General features: G+C 41.2%; 1 protein-coding gene across 2 annotated transcripts in view; it reads left to right on the forward strand.

Moving 5' to 3' along the window:
* LOC105839983 (zwei Ig domain protein zig-8) overlaps positions 1 to 18,101 on the forward strand; it is a 330,645-nt gene that overhangs the window by 33,721 nt on the left and 278,823 nt on the right. Inside the window, exons 1-2 of one of the 2 annotated variants that reach the window (XM_012686667.3) lie at positions 3,721 to 5,213; positions 11,012 to 11,139. In XM_012686667.3, the coding sequence (XP_012542121.1) occupies positions 11,076 to 11,139 (64 nt within the window). In that variant the 5' untranslated portion in view covers positions 3,721 to 5,213; positions 11,012 to 11,075. Of the gene's footprint in view, positions 1 to 3,720; positions 5,214 to 11,011; positions 11,140 to 18,101 lie in introns of those variants that run through there. The other variant, XM_028191742.2, reaches the window with a different exon arrangement.

The raw sequence follows: 18,101 nt of genomic DNA on the forward strand, positions 1-18,101 counted from the left end.
TAATACGAATCCGGGCGCACCGGGTGAAGCCTCGTTGTTGAATCTAGGGTAGCAATGGGAATAGTTCGTAACATTATAAGCTTTTGTTGGATGGCGTGAACTGTGAGCTAAACGCTTCTAACTCCTGTTACTAGTAACTAGTAATTAAGCGAGGTGCTGCTGTGTGAAACGACCCAGCTACCTGCTTCCTCGCGCCTTTCTACGTTCCTGAAGGTTGCGGTATGAAACACACCCGTGCCCGCGTGTGCCGTCTTACCCGTTGATACAAATCGGAAACGTACAACATTTTGCACTTCAATTTCAATTTTCAAATCACCCGATTATCAGAACATATTTATCCTGACAATCGTTATTTTTACCTTTTTTTTTGGCCACAACTAGAACACTACATGACGCGCGCCATTTAAGCTTTTTATTGAACATTGCACCTATTCTTCTGTATTTATATTCAGTTTATATGCAAATAATTTTATTCTCGAATGCTTTTTATTTATTCCTATTTCTTATTTCTTCTCTCTAAAACTCTTTCTCGCTCGCTGTGTCTCCTTCTAATTACTTGCCAAATCTCTTGCTCTATATTTTCATGTTGTTCAATATTATTCTCACACACTTTATCATATTTTACGATACGATGAACAAAACGTCGTATCGTAAAATCGTATTAGTCATTTAGTATTTTCTCACCAATTTTTAGTAGCAGATTTTTTAAGGCATTTAATATTTCTAGATGAGTAATTCTTTTGAGTGACAAAAACGAGAAAAATATATTATTCATATCAACCAAATAATTATCATTTGCTCCGAGCAGTTCTTATTTGAAAAAAGATGTATATTGAATTTTAATTGAGGTTCGTTCTCTCGTGTGCGTACTGCTTGATTACTTTTTTACGCAATTATATACGCTTTTCATGCAATTCTGTATTATGAACATTGGATGTATAATATTTAATGAAACATCTAAAATTGATATTCAGATCATGGTATACATTGAATTTAATATGTCGAAATTTATTAATACAGTACTTATCGAATAATAATATATTTTAATTGTTTAAGCTACTAAAATTGTCAATACGTAAAAAAGAAAGTTTTATACTTTTAATAATAATATATTAAAAAACACTTTTAGTTTCAAAATTAATCTTTTTTGAAAAGTTGATTGGATACTTTTTCAATTTTTAAAAATGTAACTTTAATTATCGCTCTGCGTATGTAACTAGCTCCCTATTAAATTAAATTAAATTAAACTAATTATAAAATTATAGTTTCAAATTATCTAAAGAGTAATTTTATTTTTTTTAAGTTATACACACTGAGTTATTTTGTAATTTCTAAAACTATTTTGCGACTGGTCGATATGAATGTAGCGAATTAGATACAATATCAGTATCATAATATCAATACCTATAGCATATTAGCCATCTAATATGATGAAAGCTCATATTTTTAAATACAAAATCTGGTGATAATCAGAAAACTTGAGATTTTGGATCTACATAATTTGTGTAAAAAAATGTTTTTTAATTTATAAATATTGAAGCATGACTTCTTAATTACGTAGATTCTAGTATTTTCTGCAAACTATTTTTGATAAATTTTGCATTGCTTGTGTGATATAATTAAAATAAGAAATTCTAAAGGGGGGTGATAACAAGCTTTACATACGAAATGTAAATTGTAATATAATCCATGAGGTATAACGCTTACTGGCGCCAGTATTAATAACGCCTTAATTGGAAATTAGACTATGATATAAGCGTTCGACCTTCCTTTCCTCGAGCATGAGTCGCGCCATATATGGGTAAGTTAATTCCTCTAATTAATAATATAGCTTATGTAAAGACTATAAAGCGACTGGCAAACGGCGAGTCGCTTTTATTCATGTGAGCGTTCGGCAACATAAAATTAAAATTGCGTTACAAATTATATATATACACAGAAAAAAAGAATATTCTTGTTTTGTATCTATAGTTTTATAACGGAAATCTTGAAATGAGATTATATTGCGTTAAATCAAAAAGATTTACTTGAATGAAGATTTTAAAATTTTATATGGTTTAACCAAGAAAATAATATTCCTGTTATTTAAGAATAATTTTCTTGAATGGAAAGGAAAAAATGTTGAAAATACTACACGTTTAAATCAAAGATTATAATTTTTTTTAGAATAAAATTATCAAAACAATTATATTTTTGAAATAACACTTACAGTATGGAATAAAATTACAATATTTTGAAATTCAAGATTTTTAAATTCTTCTAATAAGATTATATATTGCTGCTTATGTATGAAACAATAATCACGTTAATTTGAATATATAAGTTTCAATTTGGGAGTAATTTTTTTCTGTGTATGTAATATATATGCAAGTTTTTTCCCTTGCTTTTGTAAAATATTAAAAAAAGTTTTAAATTGTTTCTTTTGAATAATAGTGACCTGAATATTATTGTATGAAAAATGTAATAATACGAAACGATGTTGTGAAATAACAGAGTTTCGTCGACATTGCTTGGTTCATGAGGATCAGGGTATGTTTCTTTTTGAGCGTGTCTAAAAATAAAAAACCGTTTTGGAATAATCGAGGAACAGAGCGACGACGCCCTCGCGGATTGAAAGAATCAGGATTTTACTGTTCGTACCGTATCCAATTCGGAATGATGTAAAGCCGTCTATTACGTGGCCTCCGTGAATCACGTGACGTTCGCAAATGCATGCAAGTCTTGGAAAACACGCAGCTCAGAACGCGAGCCTTATTCTGTCATAAGAATGATTTAGGCCATATTGATTAAGAAATTACATGAACCTATTCTCTTTCGTGCTTTTAGATTGCCTATTCGCCACTTTTGAGCGTCCAGCGCGTTATATGTTGTATATAAATTAATATATAAGAATTGTAATATATATATGTATGTAAGGCAGTATACAATTTTTATAGGCCATTCTGGATCTTTCTTGCACGTAAAGTAAATGTATCAAATATATATCAAGTATCGTCAGATATGTTTAAACAGAAATAATCAAAGAGACTCAATTCCGTGAGTCCTGTTTCTATACCGGAGTATCTGTAGCGTCGATCGATTGCCTGCGAGAGAGCCATATCTGGTTTTTTAATTTAATTATGACGGTATTTCGAGAATTCTGTGTATACACTTTATCTTCATTTCCGTTTTTCGTATTTTCAAACGTTTCTATGCGCGGAAGAAAAGTTCTCAGTATAATTAAATTAAACAAAGTTATATTTGCTTATCTTATACATTTAAAATAATTTCGATAATTTAGTATAAAAAATTTATTCTTCCGGAATTTAATTTTACTCGAATAATTTAATATCGAGCAATAGAATATAATAACACGTTGACAGCGATAGTGTTAGTACCTCAGGATTTAAACGTCTGGCCAATTGGCAAAGTCCTTTTGACGTTGTACATCCTCGGCGAATTCTTTTCCGCGCGATTTTGAAAAATTTCGTTTTCGAATGGCGACTTTCAAAAAAATTTGGTGCAATTTCGCGTATAGAGCGGCGCATACGACGGTGCCCTCTCGACGACAAGGTGGTACGGGCGAAAGCGGAGCACCGTGCCGCTCCGGATGGGAATGGCGGGGATGACAGGGGGAGGGGGAGCGTACGGATACGAAGGTGGGGTTGAATGGGTGGTGGATCTCCCGCCAGCTCGCTTCACGGCGGATGGTTCACCGGACGCCCGTCGTCGGGGCGCTGCAGCCCGTCAGGACGTCAGTTCTCCATCGTATCGCGCCAGGGTAGGACCTGGATCCAATAGGCGCGCGCGCACACATCTACACAAACACACATACACAGACACACACATATATATATATATATGTACACACACATATACAGACACACATCCGTACGCACGCAGGCACGCACGCACGCAGGCACGCACGCACGCACGCCCGCGCGCGCGCGCGCGCACCATTGCGTGCGGGCAATCCTCGCGCGATTCCAGTCAACGAGGGGACTATAGTCGCGCGCGACTATGAGTGAATCGCGCTCGTACACGTCCCGGCTAATCACCGCACGTCGATGATAATTGATAACGCGCGTCGCAATTAAACGCGCGACGTGTGCTCACCCGGTGTCGAGTGTACGCGCCAAGTTTCGCGCGAGTGTCAGGCCGCCGGGACGCTGCTGGCGGCTGCCGAGGGTTGAATAGTGACATACTCGAGGGTCCCCGATTCGACCGATCGGATCTCGCGGGTCAAGTGTCGTCGCGCGCGCGAGAGACCGCTCGACGAGCGTTTCGGGAGAGCGTTGTCAGGAAGGAGTGCGGACGGTAAACAGGATTGCAGACTGAAAGCCAGTGACGGGAAGGAGATAGTAGCGGAGGACATTGGAGGCGGGTGCCAGTAGTCGCGCGGCGGACTGTGCCGCCAGCGGGGATTCAGTGATAGCGCTCGAGCGCTGATCGGACGACCGGCTGATAGAAAGAAAGAGAGAGAGAGAGAGAGAGCCTTCGGTGTGGGATCAGCTGTGGGCATCGCGCGAGCTGTTCGCGCGCGTAACGAACGCACGTACATCTGTGACGCTATTATCCGCTGATAACGGCGAACATGCGAGCACGTTTAAGTCTTATACGCACGTAACATGCGTAATAACCGCGTCGCGTCCCGTCACCGACGAGGATTCAATTAAGTCTACCGCGAGGAAGGTCAAGTACGCTATGCGAGCGACGGGCCGGACGGGAGGAGCTGGAGTTTTAATTAAAACTCGCCCATCGCGGGACACCCATTATCGCGCGCGCGTACCTCGTATTCGGGATTAATTAGCTGTGTTCGGAAACGAGAGCAGCGACCAGGGTGAGAGAGAGAGAGAGAGGAGATATATAGGAGGACGTGATTGCCGCCGCTGGGCTCTCGTGTGTTGTTGTGCTCGTAACATCCGCGTGACAAGGAGCGTCAGGGCGCTTTCCCCCCCTCCCCCCGCCCCGTTCCCGTTCGTCATGAACGAGCTTCTTCTCGGGTCGCGCTGCGGCTGGCTCGGTTAAGTGGATCGTGACGATTTTAACGCCGGCACTCCGATTACGAGTGCACCGTCGCGAGTGACAGATAGTGCACAATTGCGTGACGCGAGTTGAAAATCGTCATTTCGGTGCCAGAGACAGGCAGAGAAAGTGGTAATAGCTGATGTCTTATACCTGACGCGCTTCCGGCGCGACGTCCAATTAGGACGATTCCTCGCGATTGACGATAGGTAAGCGAAATCACAATTCGCGATCTCGCAAAAGGTTAATTCGTTAAGTATATTAATATTTAATATAATACTAATATTAAAACTGCGAAACGTTCGTTTCCCTTTTAACGTAGCACTATTGTCTTAAGTCTTAAGGTGTAAATTATATTGTAAACGAATATAATTTACACGATTTGCGAAATATTTGTCTTCCGTAATTATCTCAGTAACCCTTTAAATTTTCTCGTGTTACGCAATTTTATTTTGCCCAATTTGTTTACTTTGTTTAGTATATTTGATTAGTTGCAAATTATAATAACGTAATAACGTATTCATTAATCTATTAAATACGCTACTACATAGTGTTCAACATATTGTCGAGCTTTCCTTTGTTTTTCGTCGCAATGCACCGTCAAAAGCTCAAATGTGATATTTAGTTGTCAGCTCGTAGCAGAGTATGTACCTTAGACTCATCAAATATTGGTCGCAGCTAATTACATCGATCGAACGCGCGGTTACAATTCTATTAACTTCAAGTAAGTGATTTCGATTTATTCGTGTGAAATAAAATACTATTCCGTAATATATAATGTAATTGCGTGTTGCAACAGAACCATAAATGCAATATCTTTTACGAAAAATGTAGATTTATTTTCTGCGTTAAAACATTATAAATTGAATGGTAAAAATATAATTTGAAATAAACGAGACCGAGAATACGGTGCTATTAACAACAGCCGCGAGGATATTATATATTTGCGAATATTATACTTGCGAAATTCATTGCGCATTTAAATTCACCAAAATTAAACGAACGAAAACGCTCTCGTTGTATGTACCAACAGAAACAATCGTTTCAATCATTTTGAAAGGGAGGGGAGAATTTTTCTGGCTGATAATTAGCTGGCGGGTAGCACTATTATATTAACCGCGTGAATTTACGGGAGGTGCGTTTGGAGAAGTTCGCGGTTTACGTTTTTGCGTAAAAGTTACGCGCGAAGTCGCGTGAATCTTCGTATCGCGCCGCGTTATCTTAATGCATTTTTGGTGTCTAGAAAGGTGCGAAGCAACACCTAAGACAAAAGGGCCGTGATAACCGCAAATTGGTGTGCCCGTTATCTCTAGAAACGCTGCGTTAATTATCTTCCATTTTATAAGCATCCGCAGACGCCCGTAAGATAGCAAACAACGAGCTACCCGGACGTATCCGAGTACCTCATTTACGTAGCGCAGAGAGAGAGAGAGAGAGAGAGAGAGAGAGAGAGAGAGTGGTGGTGAGTTGTTTCGGAGTATGTTGGCTTTGCATGAATAAACACCCGGCCATTTCGTTTCAGGCGGCGGCTGCCGAAATTACGCTACGGCATTACTTGGGCGAGCGATCCGAATTGAAACGCGCGTAACGAGCGTTTCTACTTTCGCGATGTTACGCTCTACACGAATGTAGTACGGCCGTTCGTCCGCGGCCCGTGGGGTGATCTACCAGGATCTTTCCGTTACGATCGCTTAACATATACATTTTACTCCGTAGGTCTTTACACACACACACACTCGACTCCATCAACGTATATATCAGATAATCCCCGCAAAATAAGCTTTTCGCGTAATACATTCGTATCCCGTGCCCGCGCGCTATGTTATTCAATCATACATTCACGATCGTACTCGGGAAGCCGTGCTTCCCTTCCGGCTCTTATTAATAGCACTTAGACGCGTTTACATCGAGTTATTACCGGCCGCCCCGTTTAGTTTGCCGTGAGATCGGTATCCCGCGCCTATACCGTTTGGCCTCGCCGCCGCCGCGCCGTGACGTTCACCGAACGATCGATCAACATCTCGTGCGATAGCGATCCCACCGCCGCCGCGTCGTTATTGCTCATACCGGTAATGATGTTGATGCCCGTGGTGGAACGCCGGTTACGTGGCGGCCAATAATGTGTTCCCGTCGCGTCTGCATACCCGCGGAAAGTGAAAAATGTGTTTGAGCCACGTAAATAAATATTAGAGGACCCGCGCGCGGCCGGTCCGACAGGTCTCACGAAAGCATATGCCACGCGGACGCACGAGGACGAGGATCGTCCCGACGAGATAATAATACGAGGTCAGCTGTCTCGCTTCGGAAAGCGCTCGTTGAAAAATAACGCTCTTGCGACGCGTACGCTTACGCTAATTACGCTTACGCTAATCATGATCATTGTTTGACTCAGTCGGTAGATTACGTCGCGAACGTACGTCGTCAATTTGGATAGGGAGTAGGTATTGGGAGGGGGGGGGGGGCTAATCTAACTTTTTAAATTATGGAGATGGGATTCCTTCGCCGCGGTGAAATCTGCAAAGCACGCATCCCTGATGTCTCACGTGACGTCTTCTGATGTTCGATATTATTGCCATGTATTGTGCAGTAGCGACGATCGCGGCCGGCTCGTGTTTTCGAGAGATTAAATATATATATCGCTGCGAGTGATCAATTGAGCGGGATTTAAAATTAATTATCCTGCGCACGGAGGATAACGTACATCAAAAGAATATTTATTTTTACACGATCTATATTGGTGATTCCTGTATTCCTATAATTCGTATTCTTTATAATTGTCCATTGAGAATATTAACGAGGGAATTGTGAGATACCATTTATTAGCGATGCGAAAAAACCGCGTTTGCAAAAGAGTGCTTTACCTTATCTTTAAATGTCAATACCTTTAAATTCCCCTTTAAATTTTTCTTTACTCTGAAAGCATATAGATTGCTGCATCGCAATTCATGTTCTCTTTTGAGATTTCTTATGGATTTTTTTTTGATCAGTTGTAAAATTTCTTTAAAATGCTATTATTTTTATCTCTGGCTCTCAGCGTACGTTTTCGTTTCTATAGCGCGGACATTGCAGGAAATCCATGACGTTCCGGCTCGCTACTTTGGTCGTATAGGTCGCATCGCGTGCATTCGCGAAAGCGCGTTTAGTCTTTTATCTTGAAAAATGCACCGGATACAATTTCATATTTTATGAGGATTGTCCGCGTGCGCGCGTTTCGTCCATGCTTAAACGAAGCAACAGTTGTTGTGCGCTTCTACCGTTGTTGCTTCTTGTTGTAGCCTAATCAAGAATGTTGATAATCTTACATTTCTTTGTTATTCATTGAAACGACTACGCTTTCATCGGGGTCGTCTATTCTGTATTATCATGAAAATCTTGTAGCGAATAAAGAGAATCTTTTATAGTATGTGAATGTATTATGAGAGGAGAGAAACAGCAAAGAATTCGATAATAACTTTTTTAAAATACATATATTGATTAATGCATTTTATATGACAGCTCTTCTTGGCAACATTTTTCCGATATTACATGTATATACACACACACACACACACACACACACACATATATATATATATATATATGTATATGTTTTTTATGTTCTCATTGCATAAATATGCATGAGCCCATCGCGTAGGATTATGAAAATAAAATATGCGAACGTGTGATATCGTAGCTTTATTACGGACTGGAGCTACCGCGAAAAAATTCATTCTGTATTATTCATATTAGTTATGCGCGCGCGGCGCGCAGGCACGTCGAAATTCTGCGCGAAACGTATGGCTTGTGGCGTCTTGCGAAACCGTAGCAAAGCGGAATTTCAGGTTTTCGAAGCACACAGTGTATGACGATATATAAAGTCCGCGTGCGCACAACTGGTGCATAAAGTAAAGCGGACCGGGATGAAAGGAGCGGAGAACTAGCGGGAAACGTGCGTCTGAAGGGTTGCCTGGTTCGTGTGAAAGCTACGAGAGCAGCGGTCGGTGCGGATAGAGTGATAGAGTTACCTATTTCGCTTTCGCTGTTCTCGTTCTCGTTCTCGTTCTCGGGCGTAAAAAGAAGGAATGAAAAAGACAAGAATCATTTATTCGCTGCTCTAGGACCAGGGTTATTCACCCACGCGATAACCTATGTACAAAAGATGCAGACAGCTTTTTAACATTACAACTTTTTCTCTTCCGCGTTATTTGGACTTTTACCGCTCAACGACATTTACAAGCGATATAATTTAATAAATATTTAATTTAGCCCTTGCAGTCTCGTGAGCATCTAGAATTTTTAGTCATATATAAATGTTAAAGGATGATATAAAATAAAATTTGCCGGGGATATTTAGTTTTCGCCGAAGAACAATCTACTCATTTGTAAATTTTGTGACATTGTAATTTAGTTGCACCGTAAATAACAAGCTCTCCTGATGGAGCCAGCTCGAGACTCAGGTTGTAGCGTTTTCAGTAGATTACATGAAATATTAGCGAAAATAAACAGGAGGAAGAAACCGGGGCGGCGATTACGTTTTGACACGAAGATACAGCGCGTGATTTGTATAAATGGAGTATGTCACGGTTGAAAGCGACTCGAGGGAGGCACGGCGAGCTATTTCGCTAACGGTTATACCGGTTATAAGGATAGGAGGACGTCGCGCCTTCCGCGGATCCGTCCGAGGACGACGTTATCTCGACGTGACGAATGAGCAGCTTCCCGGGACCATCTCGCGGAGTAGAGAGCGCGGACACTCGAGAAAATCATCCGCGTGTTCCGGGAAATTCTCGAATAAAATTTCTAGTAGATTGTGTGCGGCCATACATGGTGTTCTCCACATTTCTCACGCTTTCCCTTACGTAAGAACTTTAGAGTTATTTGGAGTGGATTTACATTTTTCCAGAAATGTAAAAATAAGATTTTTTATGTAAATCTCTCTTTGAAATTTTACTTTTTAATTAAACAATTAGTCGCCTCTTCTGCAAACATATATAACTTAATTGTTATACGAATAGCATTAATCGCTAAAATGATGACATTTGTACTCGATATAAATAAAGTCGTCACAATTTTTTTTAACTTCTTAACCTGTACTTTTTAACACAGTGTCGCGAGTAAAAATTCTTGAGTTGTTAGCTTCTGACACTCTCTCATTCCCAATTAATTTTTTTCCCGTAATATTTTCTTGTATAAAAATCTTCCATAAAAATGTTTATATTTAATTTTTAAAAAAACAAAACCAATTTTATAATTATTCCAACAAATGCTCTCTTTTTTAAAAGTTTTTTAAAAGTTCACATAACAGGTTTAACAAATTTTATTGGTTTACTGTAAATAGTCGGAGATAGATATTTAATTTGCAAGTTATTTTATTATTCGTAAGCTAAATAAAATATTTCAAGAGTTCTATTTCAGAAACGTCTTCGTTGGAAAGAATATTGAGTTATCTTTAAATTACTGAAGTGATATTTATTCAATAATATATTTAGTTTACGGATAAGATAACTTGCAAATAAAATATCTTTTCTCTCCAACTATCTACGGTAAAACAATAAAACGTATTTTATCTGTGTGCGTGTGTGTGTGTGTTCTACATATTAAATATAATTGCTGATAAAAACCTACATAATTAGAAAAATAGACTTTATTTATTTTAAATTGTTGTATAACGTATTTGGAAGGAAATGAAAATTGGAAGTTGCAATTATTTGTTATCATATTTTTGTTGACGCGCGCCTAATCGAGTAATTATCGTTACGCGGCATTCGCTGTTGTCGGTAAAAGGATGCATGTGGGAAGCGTGAGATTACGCGTAACAAATTGCGACGTTAATACAATCGTTTCCTCGGCTTTCCTCGCCAGTACTCTGGCAACAGCAGCGGCAGCACCGGCACGGCGCGGCGTGCAGCACTTAGCCAGGCGTTTACGAAAACGTCGCCTTTGTAAGATAAACGCGCGACCGAACTTGTAATATCTTGTGACATAGCGCACACGCGCGGTTTAACGTAATGCGTCTTCCTTGTTCCAGCTCATTCTAACGCACGGAAGGCGCGTATTATGTGAGGAGGAAACCGCGACGAGGGAAAACGAAGATGTCCGCCGTCAGCGTCGTCGCATGGTTACTCGGCGCCGTCGCTTTGGTTGCAATTAATAATGGTGAGTCTTTTTGTTTCAAAATCAACGGTGAGAATGTGGAAATTTGCTCGCGTAAAAGTCTGTGAGCATCGTATTTTAAAAAGTTATGCTTTGTATCGAGAAAGCTTTGCATAAGTATACATGTGTGTTACTATTTTTTATAATATTTTTATACTCTTTATACTATTAGTTTATATACACGAAAGTAGCTTTTGCTTATAATATTTGCAGACTTGCAGCCAAAATCAGATAAATGTTTTTAATTTGTTATTTGTAAAATTTTACGATTTGTAAAATCTATTTTGTACATATGTTTAACTTGTTTACTGCTTCGACGTAATCCAGGATTGAATTTGTGATAAGGAAAAAATTGAAATTATGTTTTTGTAATAATGTTTTTGAAAAGTTTTGCTTGTTTTCGCGTATCGATCAAACCGATCGAAAAACTAAACAAACGAATAACGTAAAAAGGTGGTGGTGCTTTGCAATCTTTTTCGTGCTGTGCTTTGATGAGAAACGTTTTATAGAAAAATCATTTGACAAGCATCGAAAATATCATGACTACATTTAAAGAATTGCTCGAGGATAATATTTAAATTATATAGAGCTTGGTTTTATTGTTTACCCAACAATATCCAGGATACGAAGAACGAACGTATTTATGTTCGCTACGCTTTAAAATATACAAAATGACCAGTTTTATAACAGTTACAATTTATCCGTTTGCTTTTGGTTTTTGCGCTCTTTTGTATTTTTTTATTACGAGCCGCACGAAACGTGAAATAACTCAGAGATATGGTCGAAATACACGGTTGAATTATGGCGATGGCGCGTTTGATGGATTCGCGTAGCGCGTTGTTTGTATTACGAGCGTAGTAGTGTCTAAATGAAATATGTATATCTGTGGTATTTTTCAATGCGTTGTACTAGCTTTTAAGAATATTCAATAAATACTATAATACACACGCGGCACACGATATCGTGGAAAAAGCAATGCGAAAAAACGTGCGGATGAATCGTAGAAATTCATATATGAACAATTAGACATGCCCAATTAGACCAATAATGGGACCTGTCTCTTTTTCCGATAGGTGCAACCTTTATTTTAACGTTATGTCAAGAAATCTTGAAAATACGACTAAACCGCAATCTACGTAAATTTAACATTGTCAATATTGAGGTAGGTAATTTTGTTTAATCTAATTTTCGTTCTGCATCAATATTACAAGCAGAACAGTTACGATCCAGAAACACATTTCTGGATTGGACATATTTAATATTCTCGGTGCCTTATCGCGTGCGTTCCTTTTTACAGAGGCTTAATCGCGGATATTGTCTGCGATTCTGTCACGAAGGTTTTGCATTTCAGCGACACGGTATCACCGGCCGCGCACCGTTTTCGACACAAGTGCGAGAATTTCTTTGCGGTAAATCTGAAAATTTAATTTGCCAATTCACGCGAGAGCCTTAGAACGTATATCCTTCCGTTGATTGTTGCCGCGAGTGCGACGGTGGTCTTGTTTATCGGGTTTTGCCGGGAATGATATTTTTGTGCCGTGAGAGAAGAAACAGATCGACCTTCTACCCGATCCATCCGAGCGAATCATTCGTTTCGAGGGGAAAATTCGTGCGACGGCATACGAAATTCGAGGTTCGTCGGGGTTCGATTGTCGACGGGGCATGGCACAATGATTTCGAATCAACATGCGTCCACGCTTGTACGCATATCGGCCTCTCGTGTGCGTGGCGCCTATTCAAGTATGATTGCACGCTGATCCGCGATCGTACGACTCTCCCGTTTGCACCAGAGCGAAAATGTCAAAATATATAGAGTCTGCGATCTGCTTCAATGCTCGACCTACTGCAGGAAAGAAAGTTTCATTATTCGCCTTCAATTTCTACATGACAATTTTCATAACAATTGAAGGTACATTTACTTTTGTTTAAACGCAACTACGCTCGCGATACAACGCACGCGTCACCATCTTTAATATAACGATCTTAAAACATTTGCTAAAGAAAAAAAAGAAGGGAAGAATTCGTGCTATCTTTTCGATCTCTCAACGAAATCTGATTTTTAATCTAAAATTCCGTACGTTCCTTTCTCGAGAGTCGAACGCGGGCTTACACCACGCCCATTAAATCGAGATCATTAAAACGTGGCACGACAGCCAGCGGCACCGAGCCGTGCTCGCCCATTCGTTCGCTCGCCCTCTCTCGTAACACTCGCGCAAATAACGCGTACAGGCGACACGATAGTTCTCGCCTGCGTCTCGAGCTGCGGGCAATAAACGCCCCTTTGCCCGAACAAACAATGCAGCGACACGGGTCGAAAAATTAACGAGAGACGCGCAGCGTCACGGGGCCAAACTCAAACTCATCTTCGGTACTTTCATCCCTTCGATACCTTGCCCTTCCGCGCGAGCGTCCTATTCGCGCATATACACACACACACGCACGCGCACACGCAACAAACACGTATACACGTTGCCCGTGCATCGTTTCGAGGGTAGTTACACGTATGTACACCGGCGGATGTTCGACAGCTGTACCAGCACGTCGCCGGCACGGCTCGTTACGTACGTGTTCCTATATGTATTTTCGTCGGTGGAACGATACGGGTGTGCCGATCGGCCATTACGAGCCATTCCGTAAGACAGGTAAGCCCGTGAGCAAGCAGAGACCCCTAATTACGTCACTAATTTACCGAACGTTCGTTGACGAGGCGACCGTCGGATATGACATTAAAGACGACCTTGTGCGAGAGAGATTTACGTTAAAGTCGCAGAGTTACTTCCGAGACCGTAGGTAAAGTGGATGTATAAACGCGAGAGAGATGGGCGCCGGGGCGACGTACGCGGTGCGAAATACCGCGGTGCAGTTATAAATTCTCCGAGTTGTATCCATTCTTTTAATATCCTTTTCTCTTTTTTTCTCTTTCTTTTTTTTACGAGGGTTAGAATGACATTTCCGCACAATCGCCGTTCATGAATGTCCCAAGGATTTTCGCATACCGACCTGTCACCGACTTGTCGCGCGCGCTTCCATATTGCGAAATGGTTATTAAAACGCGGCGTCATCCAATTAACGAGTAATTACCGTTGCTTATTATTGCTTGATGAGCACCACACGGTTATATCGTGACAGACGTGTTGTCTAATATTCCATTATCGATGAATATTAATTAATGTCACGCTCGTGTGTATCGCGCGCGGATAATTAAATTGTTATAAATTGTCGCGGGTCCACGCGGGATGGACGCGTCTTCGAAACGCGGCGATAATTATTATACGCGTTATCGCGAAAAACGGCCGTTTCAAAAAATTTTTCCACACACGTCTCTCGCCGATACGTGACAGATTGATCGTCCGAATATGCGGCCGAAGATCGCGAGCAGCGATATCTCGGGCGCTCATTACGAGTTCTTGCCCCCAAAGTCTGGCAATTAGGGCCGATCCCTTATTGCCATCGGTACCAGTTTGCTCTACTCTCTTACGACAGAGTTCCGCAAACTGGAGAAAGGATCGTCGGAGGGTAGGTTGATTTAAGCCCCGCGGCTAGGTGGCGGAAATCTTTGATAAGGCACGGCTACCGCAAACGCTGATTGGTCGCCCGAGGCCTCACGCCGATATGACGTTCAAACAATACGCTTCATGCTAACAATGCAATCGGCCGAGATAAAGGTGTATAGATTTAACCGATACCCATCTACATTGCCTGTCCTATCCGATCATTCGCTTATGACTCCGGATCCCGATATCTTTAATCCTATTCCGTGATTCCCTGATAATTGAGGGCCGTAACGTCGTTGTTGGGCGGATCATGTTTTTATCCGGTTTTTGGGTGGAGGGCGGACGCATGACTTACAAGTCGGAACACGTAAGATGTAAAATGTTTCCTCGGAGGGCGCGCGACAAATGCGAGAGAAAATGATCTAACGTCACGTCGCTCGCGTAATTTCATTTCCTTGCATGTATACGCGGCATTACGCGAGTATACGCGAGCGCCGGAGCGGGTTACGCGTGTGACACACTATCTTGGCTATATTTTACATAATTCTCTTTGATCAACGTTTGGCGGCGCTTTGGCGTGATTAAATTAATTAATCACTTCTATCCGGCATACGTCTTTGTATTCGTCGCGATTAGGGAATATGCACCTCAGTTTCTGTCGCGTCGATGAAATTGGGAGCCGTAGAATCCTCGTGATATCGAACGCTCTCCGGTATATCATCTATATATACTGTACATGTGTGTGTGTGTGTGTGTGTGTGTGTGTGTATGTATACACACACGCGCGCAAGCACACAAAGCCGCGTGGTGTCTAGCTATCAAGATATATGTCGTTACACGCGATCGATACCGTTATATTTTTCTTTCGATCGTGTATATACATTGGGGGCTTGTTTTCTCGAGTATAATGAACCTCGTTTGTCGTTAAACTTCGTCGCACTTATACAGACCACTCTCGGTTAGCGCGCCGTTGGGCTATCGGCGACGTTGACGTTGCCGCGCGTTCAAGCATAAAAGTGTTGCCGGTAGTATATAAACTGGCGCCTTCGGTATTGTTCCACGCTTGCGTGGAAAGGGAGACGGAAGGAAAGAGTGAGAGAGAAACGGAGAGATAGGGTTGGACGGTTATTATAAACGTCGAGCGAAGAAATATCGACGTAACTTGGGTGCCTGGCCTGGGGAGGCGAAGAGCCGCCTTTTACCTTACTTACTTAACTACGTGTCGCGCCTCTCCGTCCGTTGGGGTATCTCCCGACGTTACCGTATACGCCACTTTCCAGGAAGAATTCACGTCGCCGGGCTTATTCTGACGTCAGTAAGCTGTTACTCCCTTCTTGTTTCCGTATAAAAGAGATTTGTCACGCGGAAAGGGATGATGGGATATCAGGAGAAAAATAATTGAATCCGTCATTGTGTCGAGGATGTATGGTATGTCGCAACGAAACATTTTTTTTAGCAATAAAACGAGGCTCTCGAAATGTTTCTCCCTCGTGTATTCTTCCATACACATTGTGCTTTATAACGAATACAGCGGAATCTGGACATTTTTTATTATTATCTTCAAAATTTTGCCGCAATACTATTTTATGAAGATAAATCCATTTTCTTGATTTATTTTACAACTTTTACACTGTACCGATTCGATTGTTGCGAAAATAAGGAAAAGAACATTTTCGCACCTGCTAAAATTACAGTTTGGTAATAAGATTGTTAGTTCAAGCATCTTTGTGATGAAAAACTGTAAAACATATGGATATACAGACGGAGAATCGGGTGGCACGTGGAAAGAAATAGAATAACGGGTCAAAAGATTTGTTATTTATCGCGGGTCATATCGCTGTTTCTGAGTTTGTTCAATATATTGGGGTGAGAAGATCCGTAACGCACACGCTCTTTATTCTTTCCAGCATAAACGGAAGGGCTTTCTGCTTTCTTTGTAAAATACGACAGGCGGGAAATCGGAAACGCCAATCTGTTTTTTCTTTTTCTTATAATGATACGAGTCTTCGTTACGTATCCGAATTTGTCCCTTTGGGGACACACTTGTATTGAATCTTCCGCGCGGGATGAGTATCGGGAGGCGTATCGGCAAAAGAAATAGAGGGACATGTTCGAAGAGTAGTGTACCACTGATAACACGCATTGTCGTTTTCCTATTCACGTTGCTCAAGTGAAACGGGAATCGATTATGAGAATAAGTACGCGTATACGAGAAAGGGAGAGAGAGAGAGAGAGAGAAGAGTGGGGGGGGGGGAGAATTCGCGTGCGAAGGAATCGAATTTCACAAAAAATCTGCGCTGTAGGGCGAGACAAGTATCCACTTGCGCTGTAGCTCGAGATATCGAGCTATACCATGGTCGACGGGCGATACGCTGATATACTTGACGAGTTTACGAAACTTACTTTTAAGTGTCTTTCGGCTGATGATATACGCGCATGAAGATTAAGGCCAAAGTTTTCTCTTAAAACTAGGCAAAGTATATAGATACTGTCGTGGACATCATGGACAAATTTTAATAAGGTCGTATAACAGCTTATAAACTTGACGTCGGTTTATAAAAAGGGATGCTTTAATTCTGTTAAGGGGAAGGTAAACTTTGCGCGTGAGGTGGAGTATTATCGGCAACTCTTTATCCTTTATCTTTATTTCGATCATCCGCGAGAGTACGCGCCGGGCGAATGAGCCGTAGATGAATATAAAAATGGGTAATGCTATGTAGATACGTGGACTCTTTAAAGTTTAGCATTGATACCCAGGTCACGATTTAAGCTTCGTTAGCGCTCTAATAAATCGGGTTGTTGCCGCATCGATTAATCAATGCGTATACACGGTAGCTCGTTACACTCGCGTCTATTCAAAACGCGATGTTAACAGCGCTCTACAGCATGTAAACTGAAACGCATGCAGTTACGGCAAAATTTCTGTTCGAAGCCATTAACGGTGGTTCGAACGCCGTTGCGAGCCGGCGAAACGACCTCGCAAGTTCAAGGAGCGCGCCTACAAGGCTAATGTTAAAATGGCCGGAGTTTGCCCGAGTCACTGGGTAACTTCGAAGACATACGTTCCCAGAGCGAACGAGAGCCATTCTTTCCCCTCCCTCTTCGCAGAGTTATTCTTTGATCCACCGAGACTTGGTAAGGAGATCACGGAAAATGTTTTAGTATCCGAAGAGCTTGGGATAATAACATGCTAAGCCATGCAGAGGAAATTCTCCAACGAGACTATCGAGAAAGAGAGGGGAAAAAAAGGGGAGATCGCGAAATATTAATGCGAGTTGATATTTTGCTTCTTTTGACTTTTATACTCGTAGTTTCTTTTTTATTGACAGATTAGAATCATAGATATAGTCAAGCAGGAGGAAAGGGAGAGGGAGGGGGTGATTAAAAACGAAAAATTTCTTTGACAACTGATTGAAATCAGCGCGTTGCTGTATGATGCTTGGGATTTTTTCCTCTTCATGATCAATTCTT

This window comes from Monomorium pharaonis, chromosome 7 (genome assembly GCF_013373865.1).
Source record: "Monomorium pharaonis isolate MP-MQ-018 chromosome 7, ASM1337386v2, whole genome shotgun sequence".
In the NCBI taxonomy this organism is placed as follows: domain Eukaryota; kingdom Metazoa; phylum Arthropoda; class Insecta; order Hymenoptera; family Formicidae; genus Monomorium; species Monomorium pharaonis.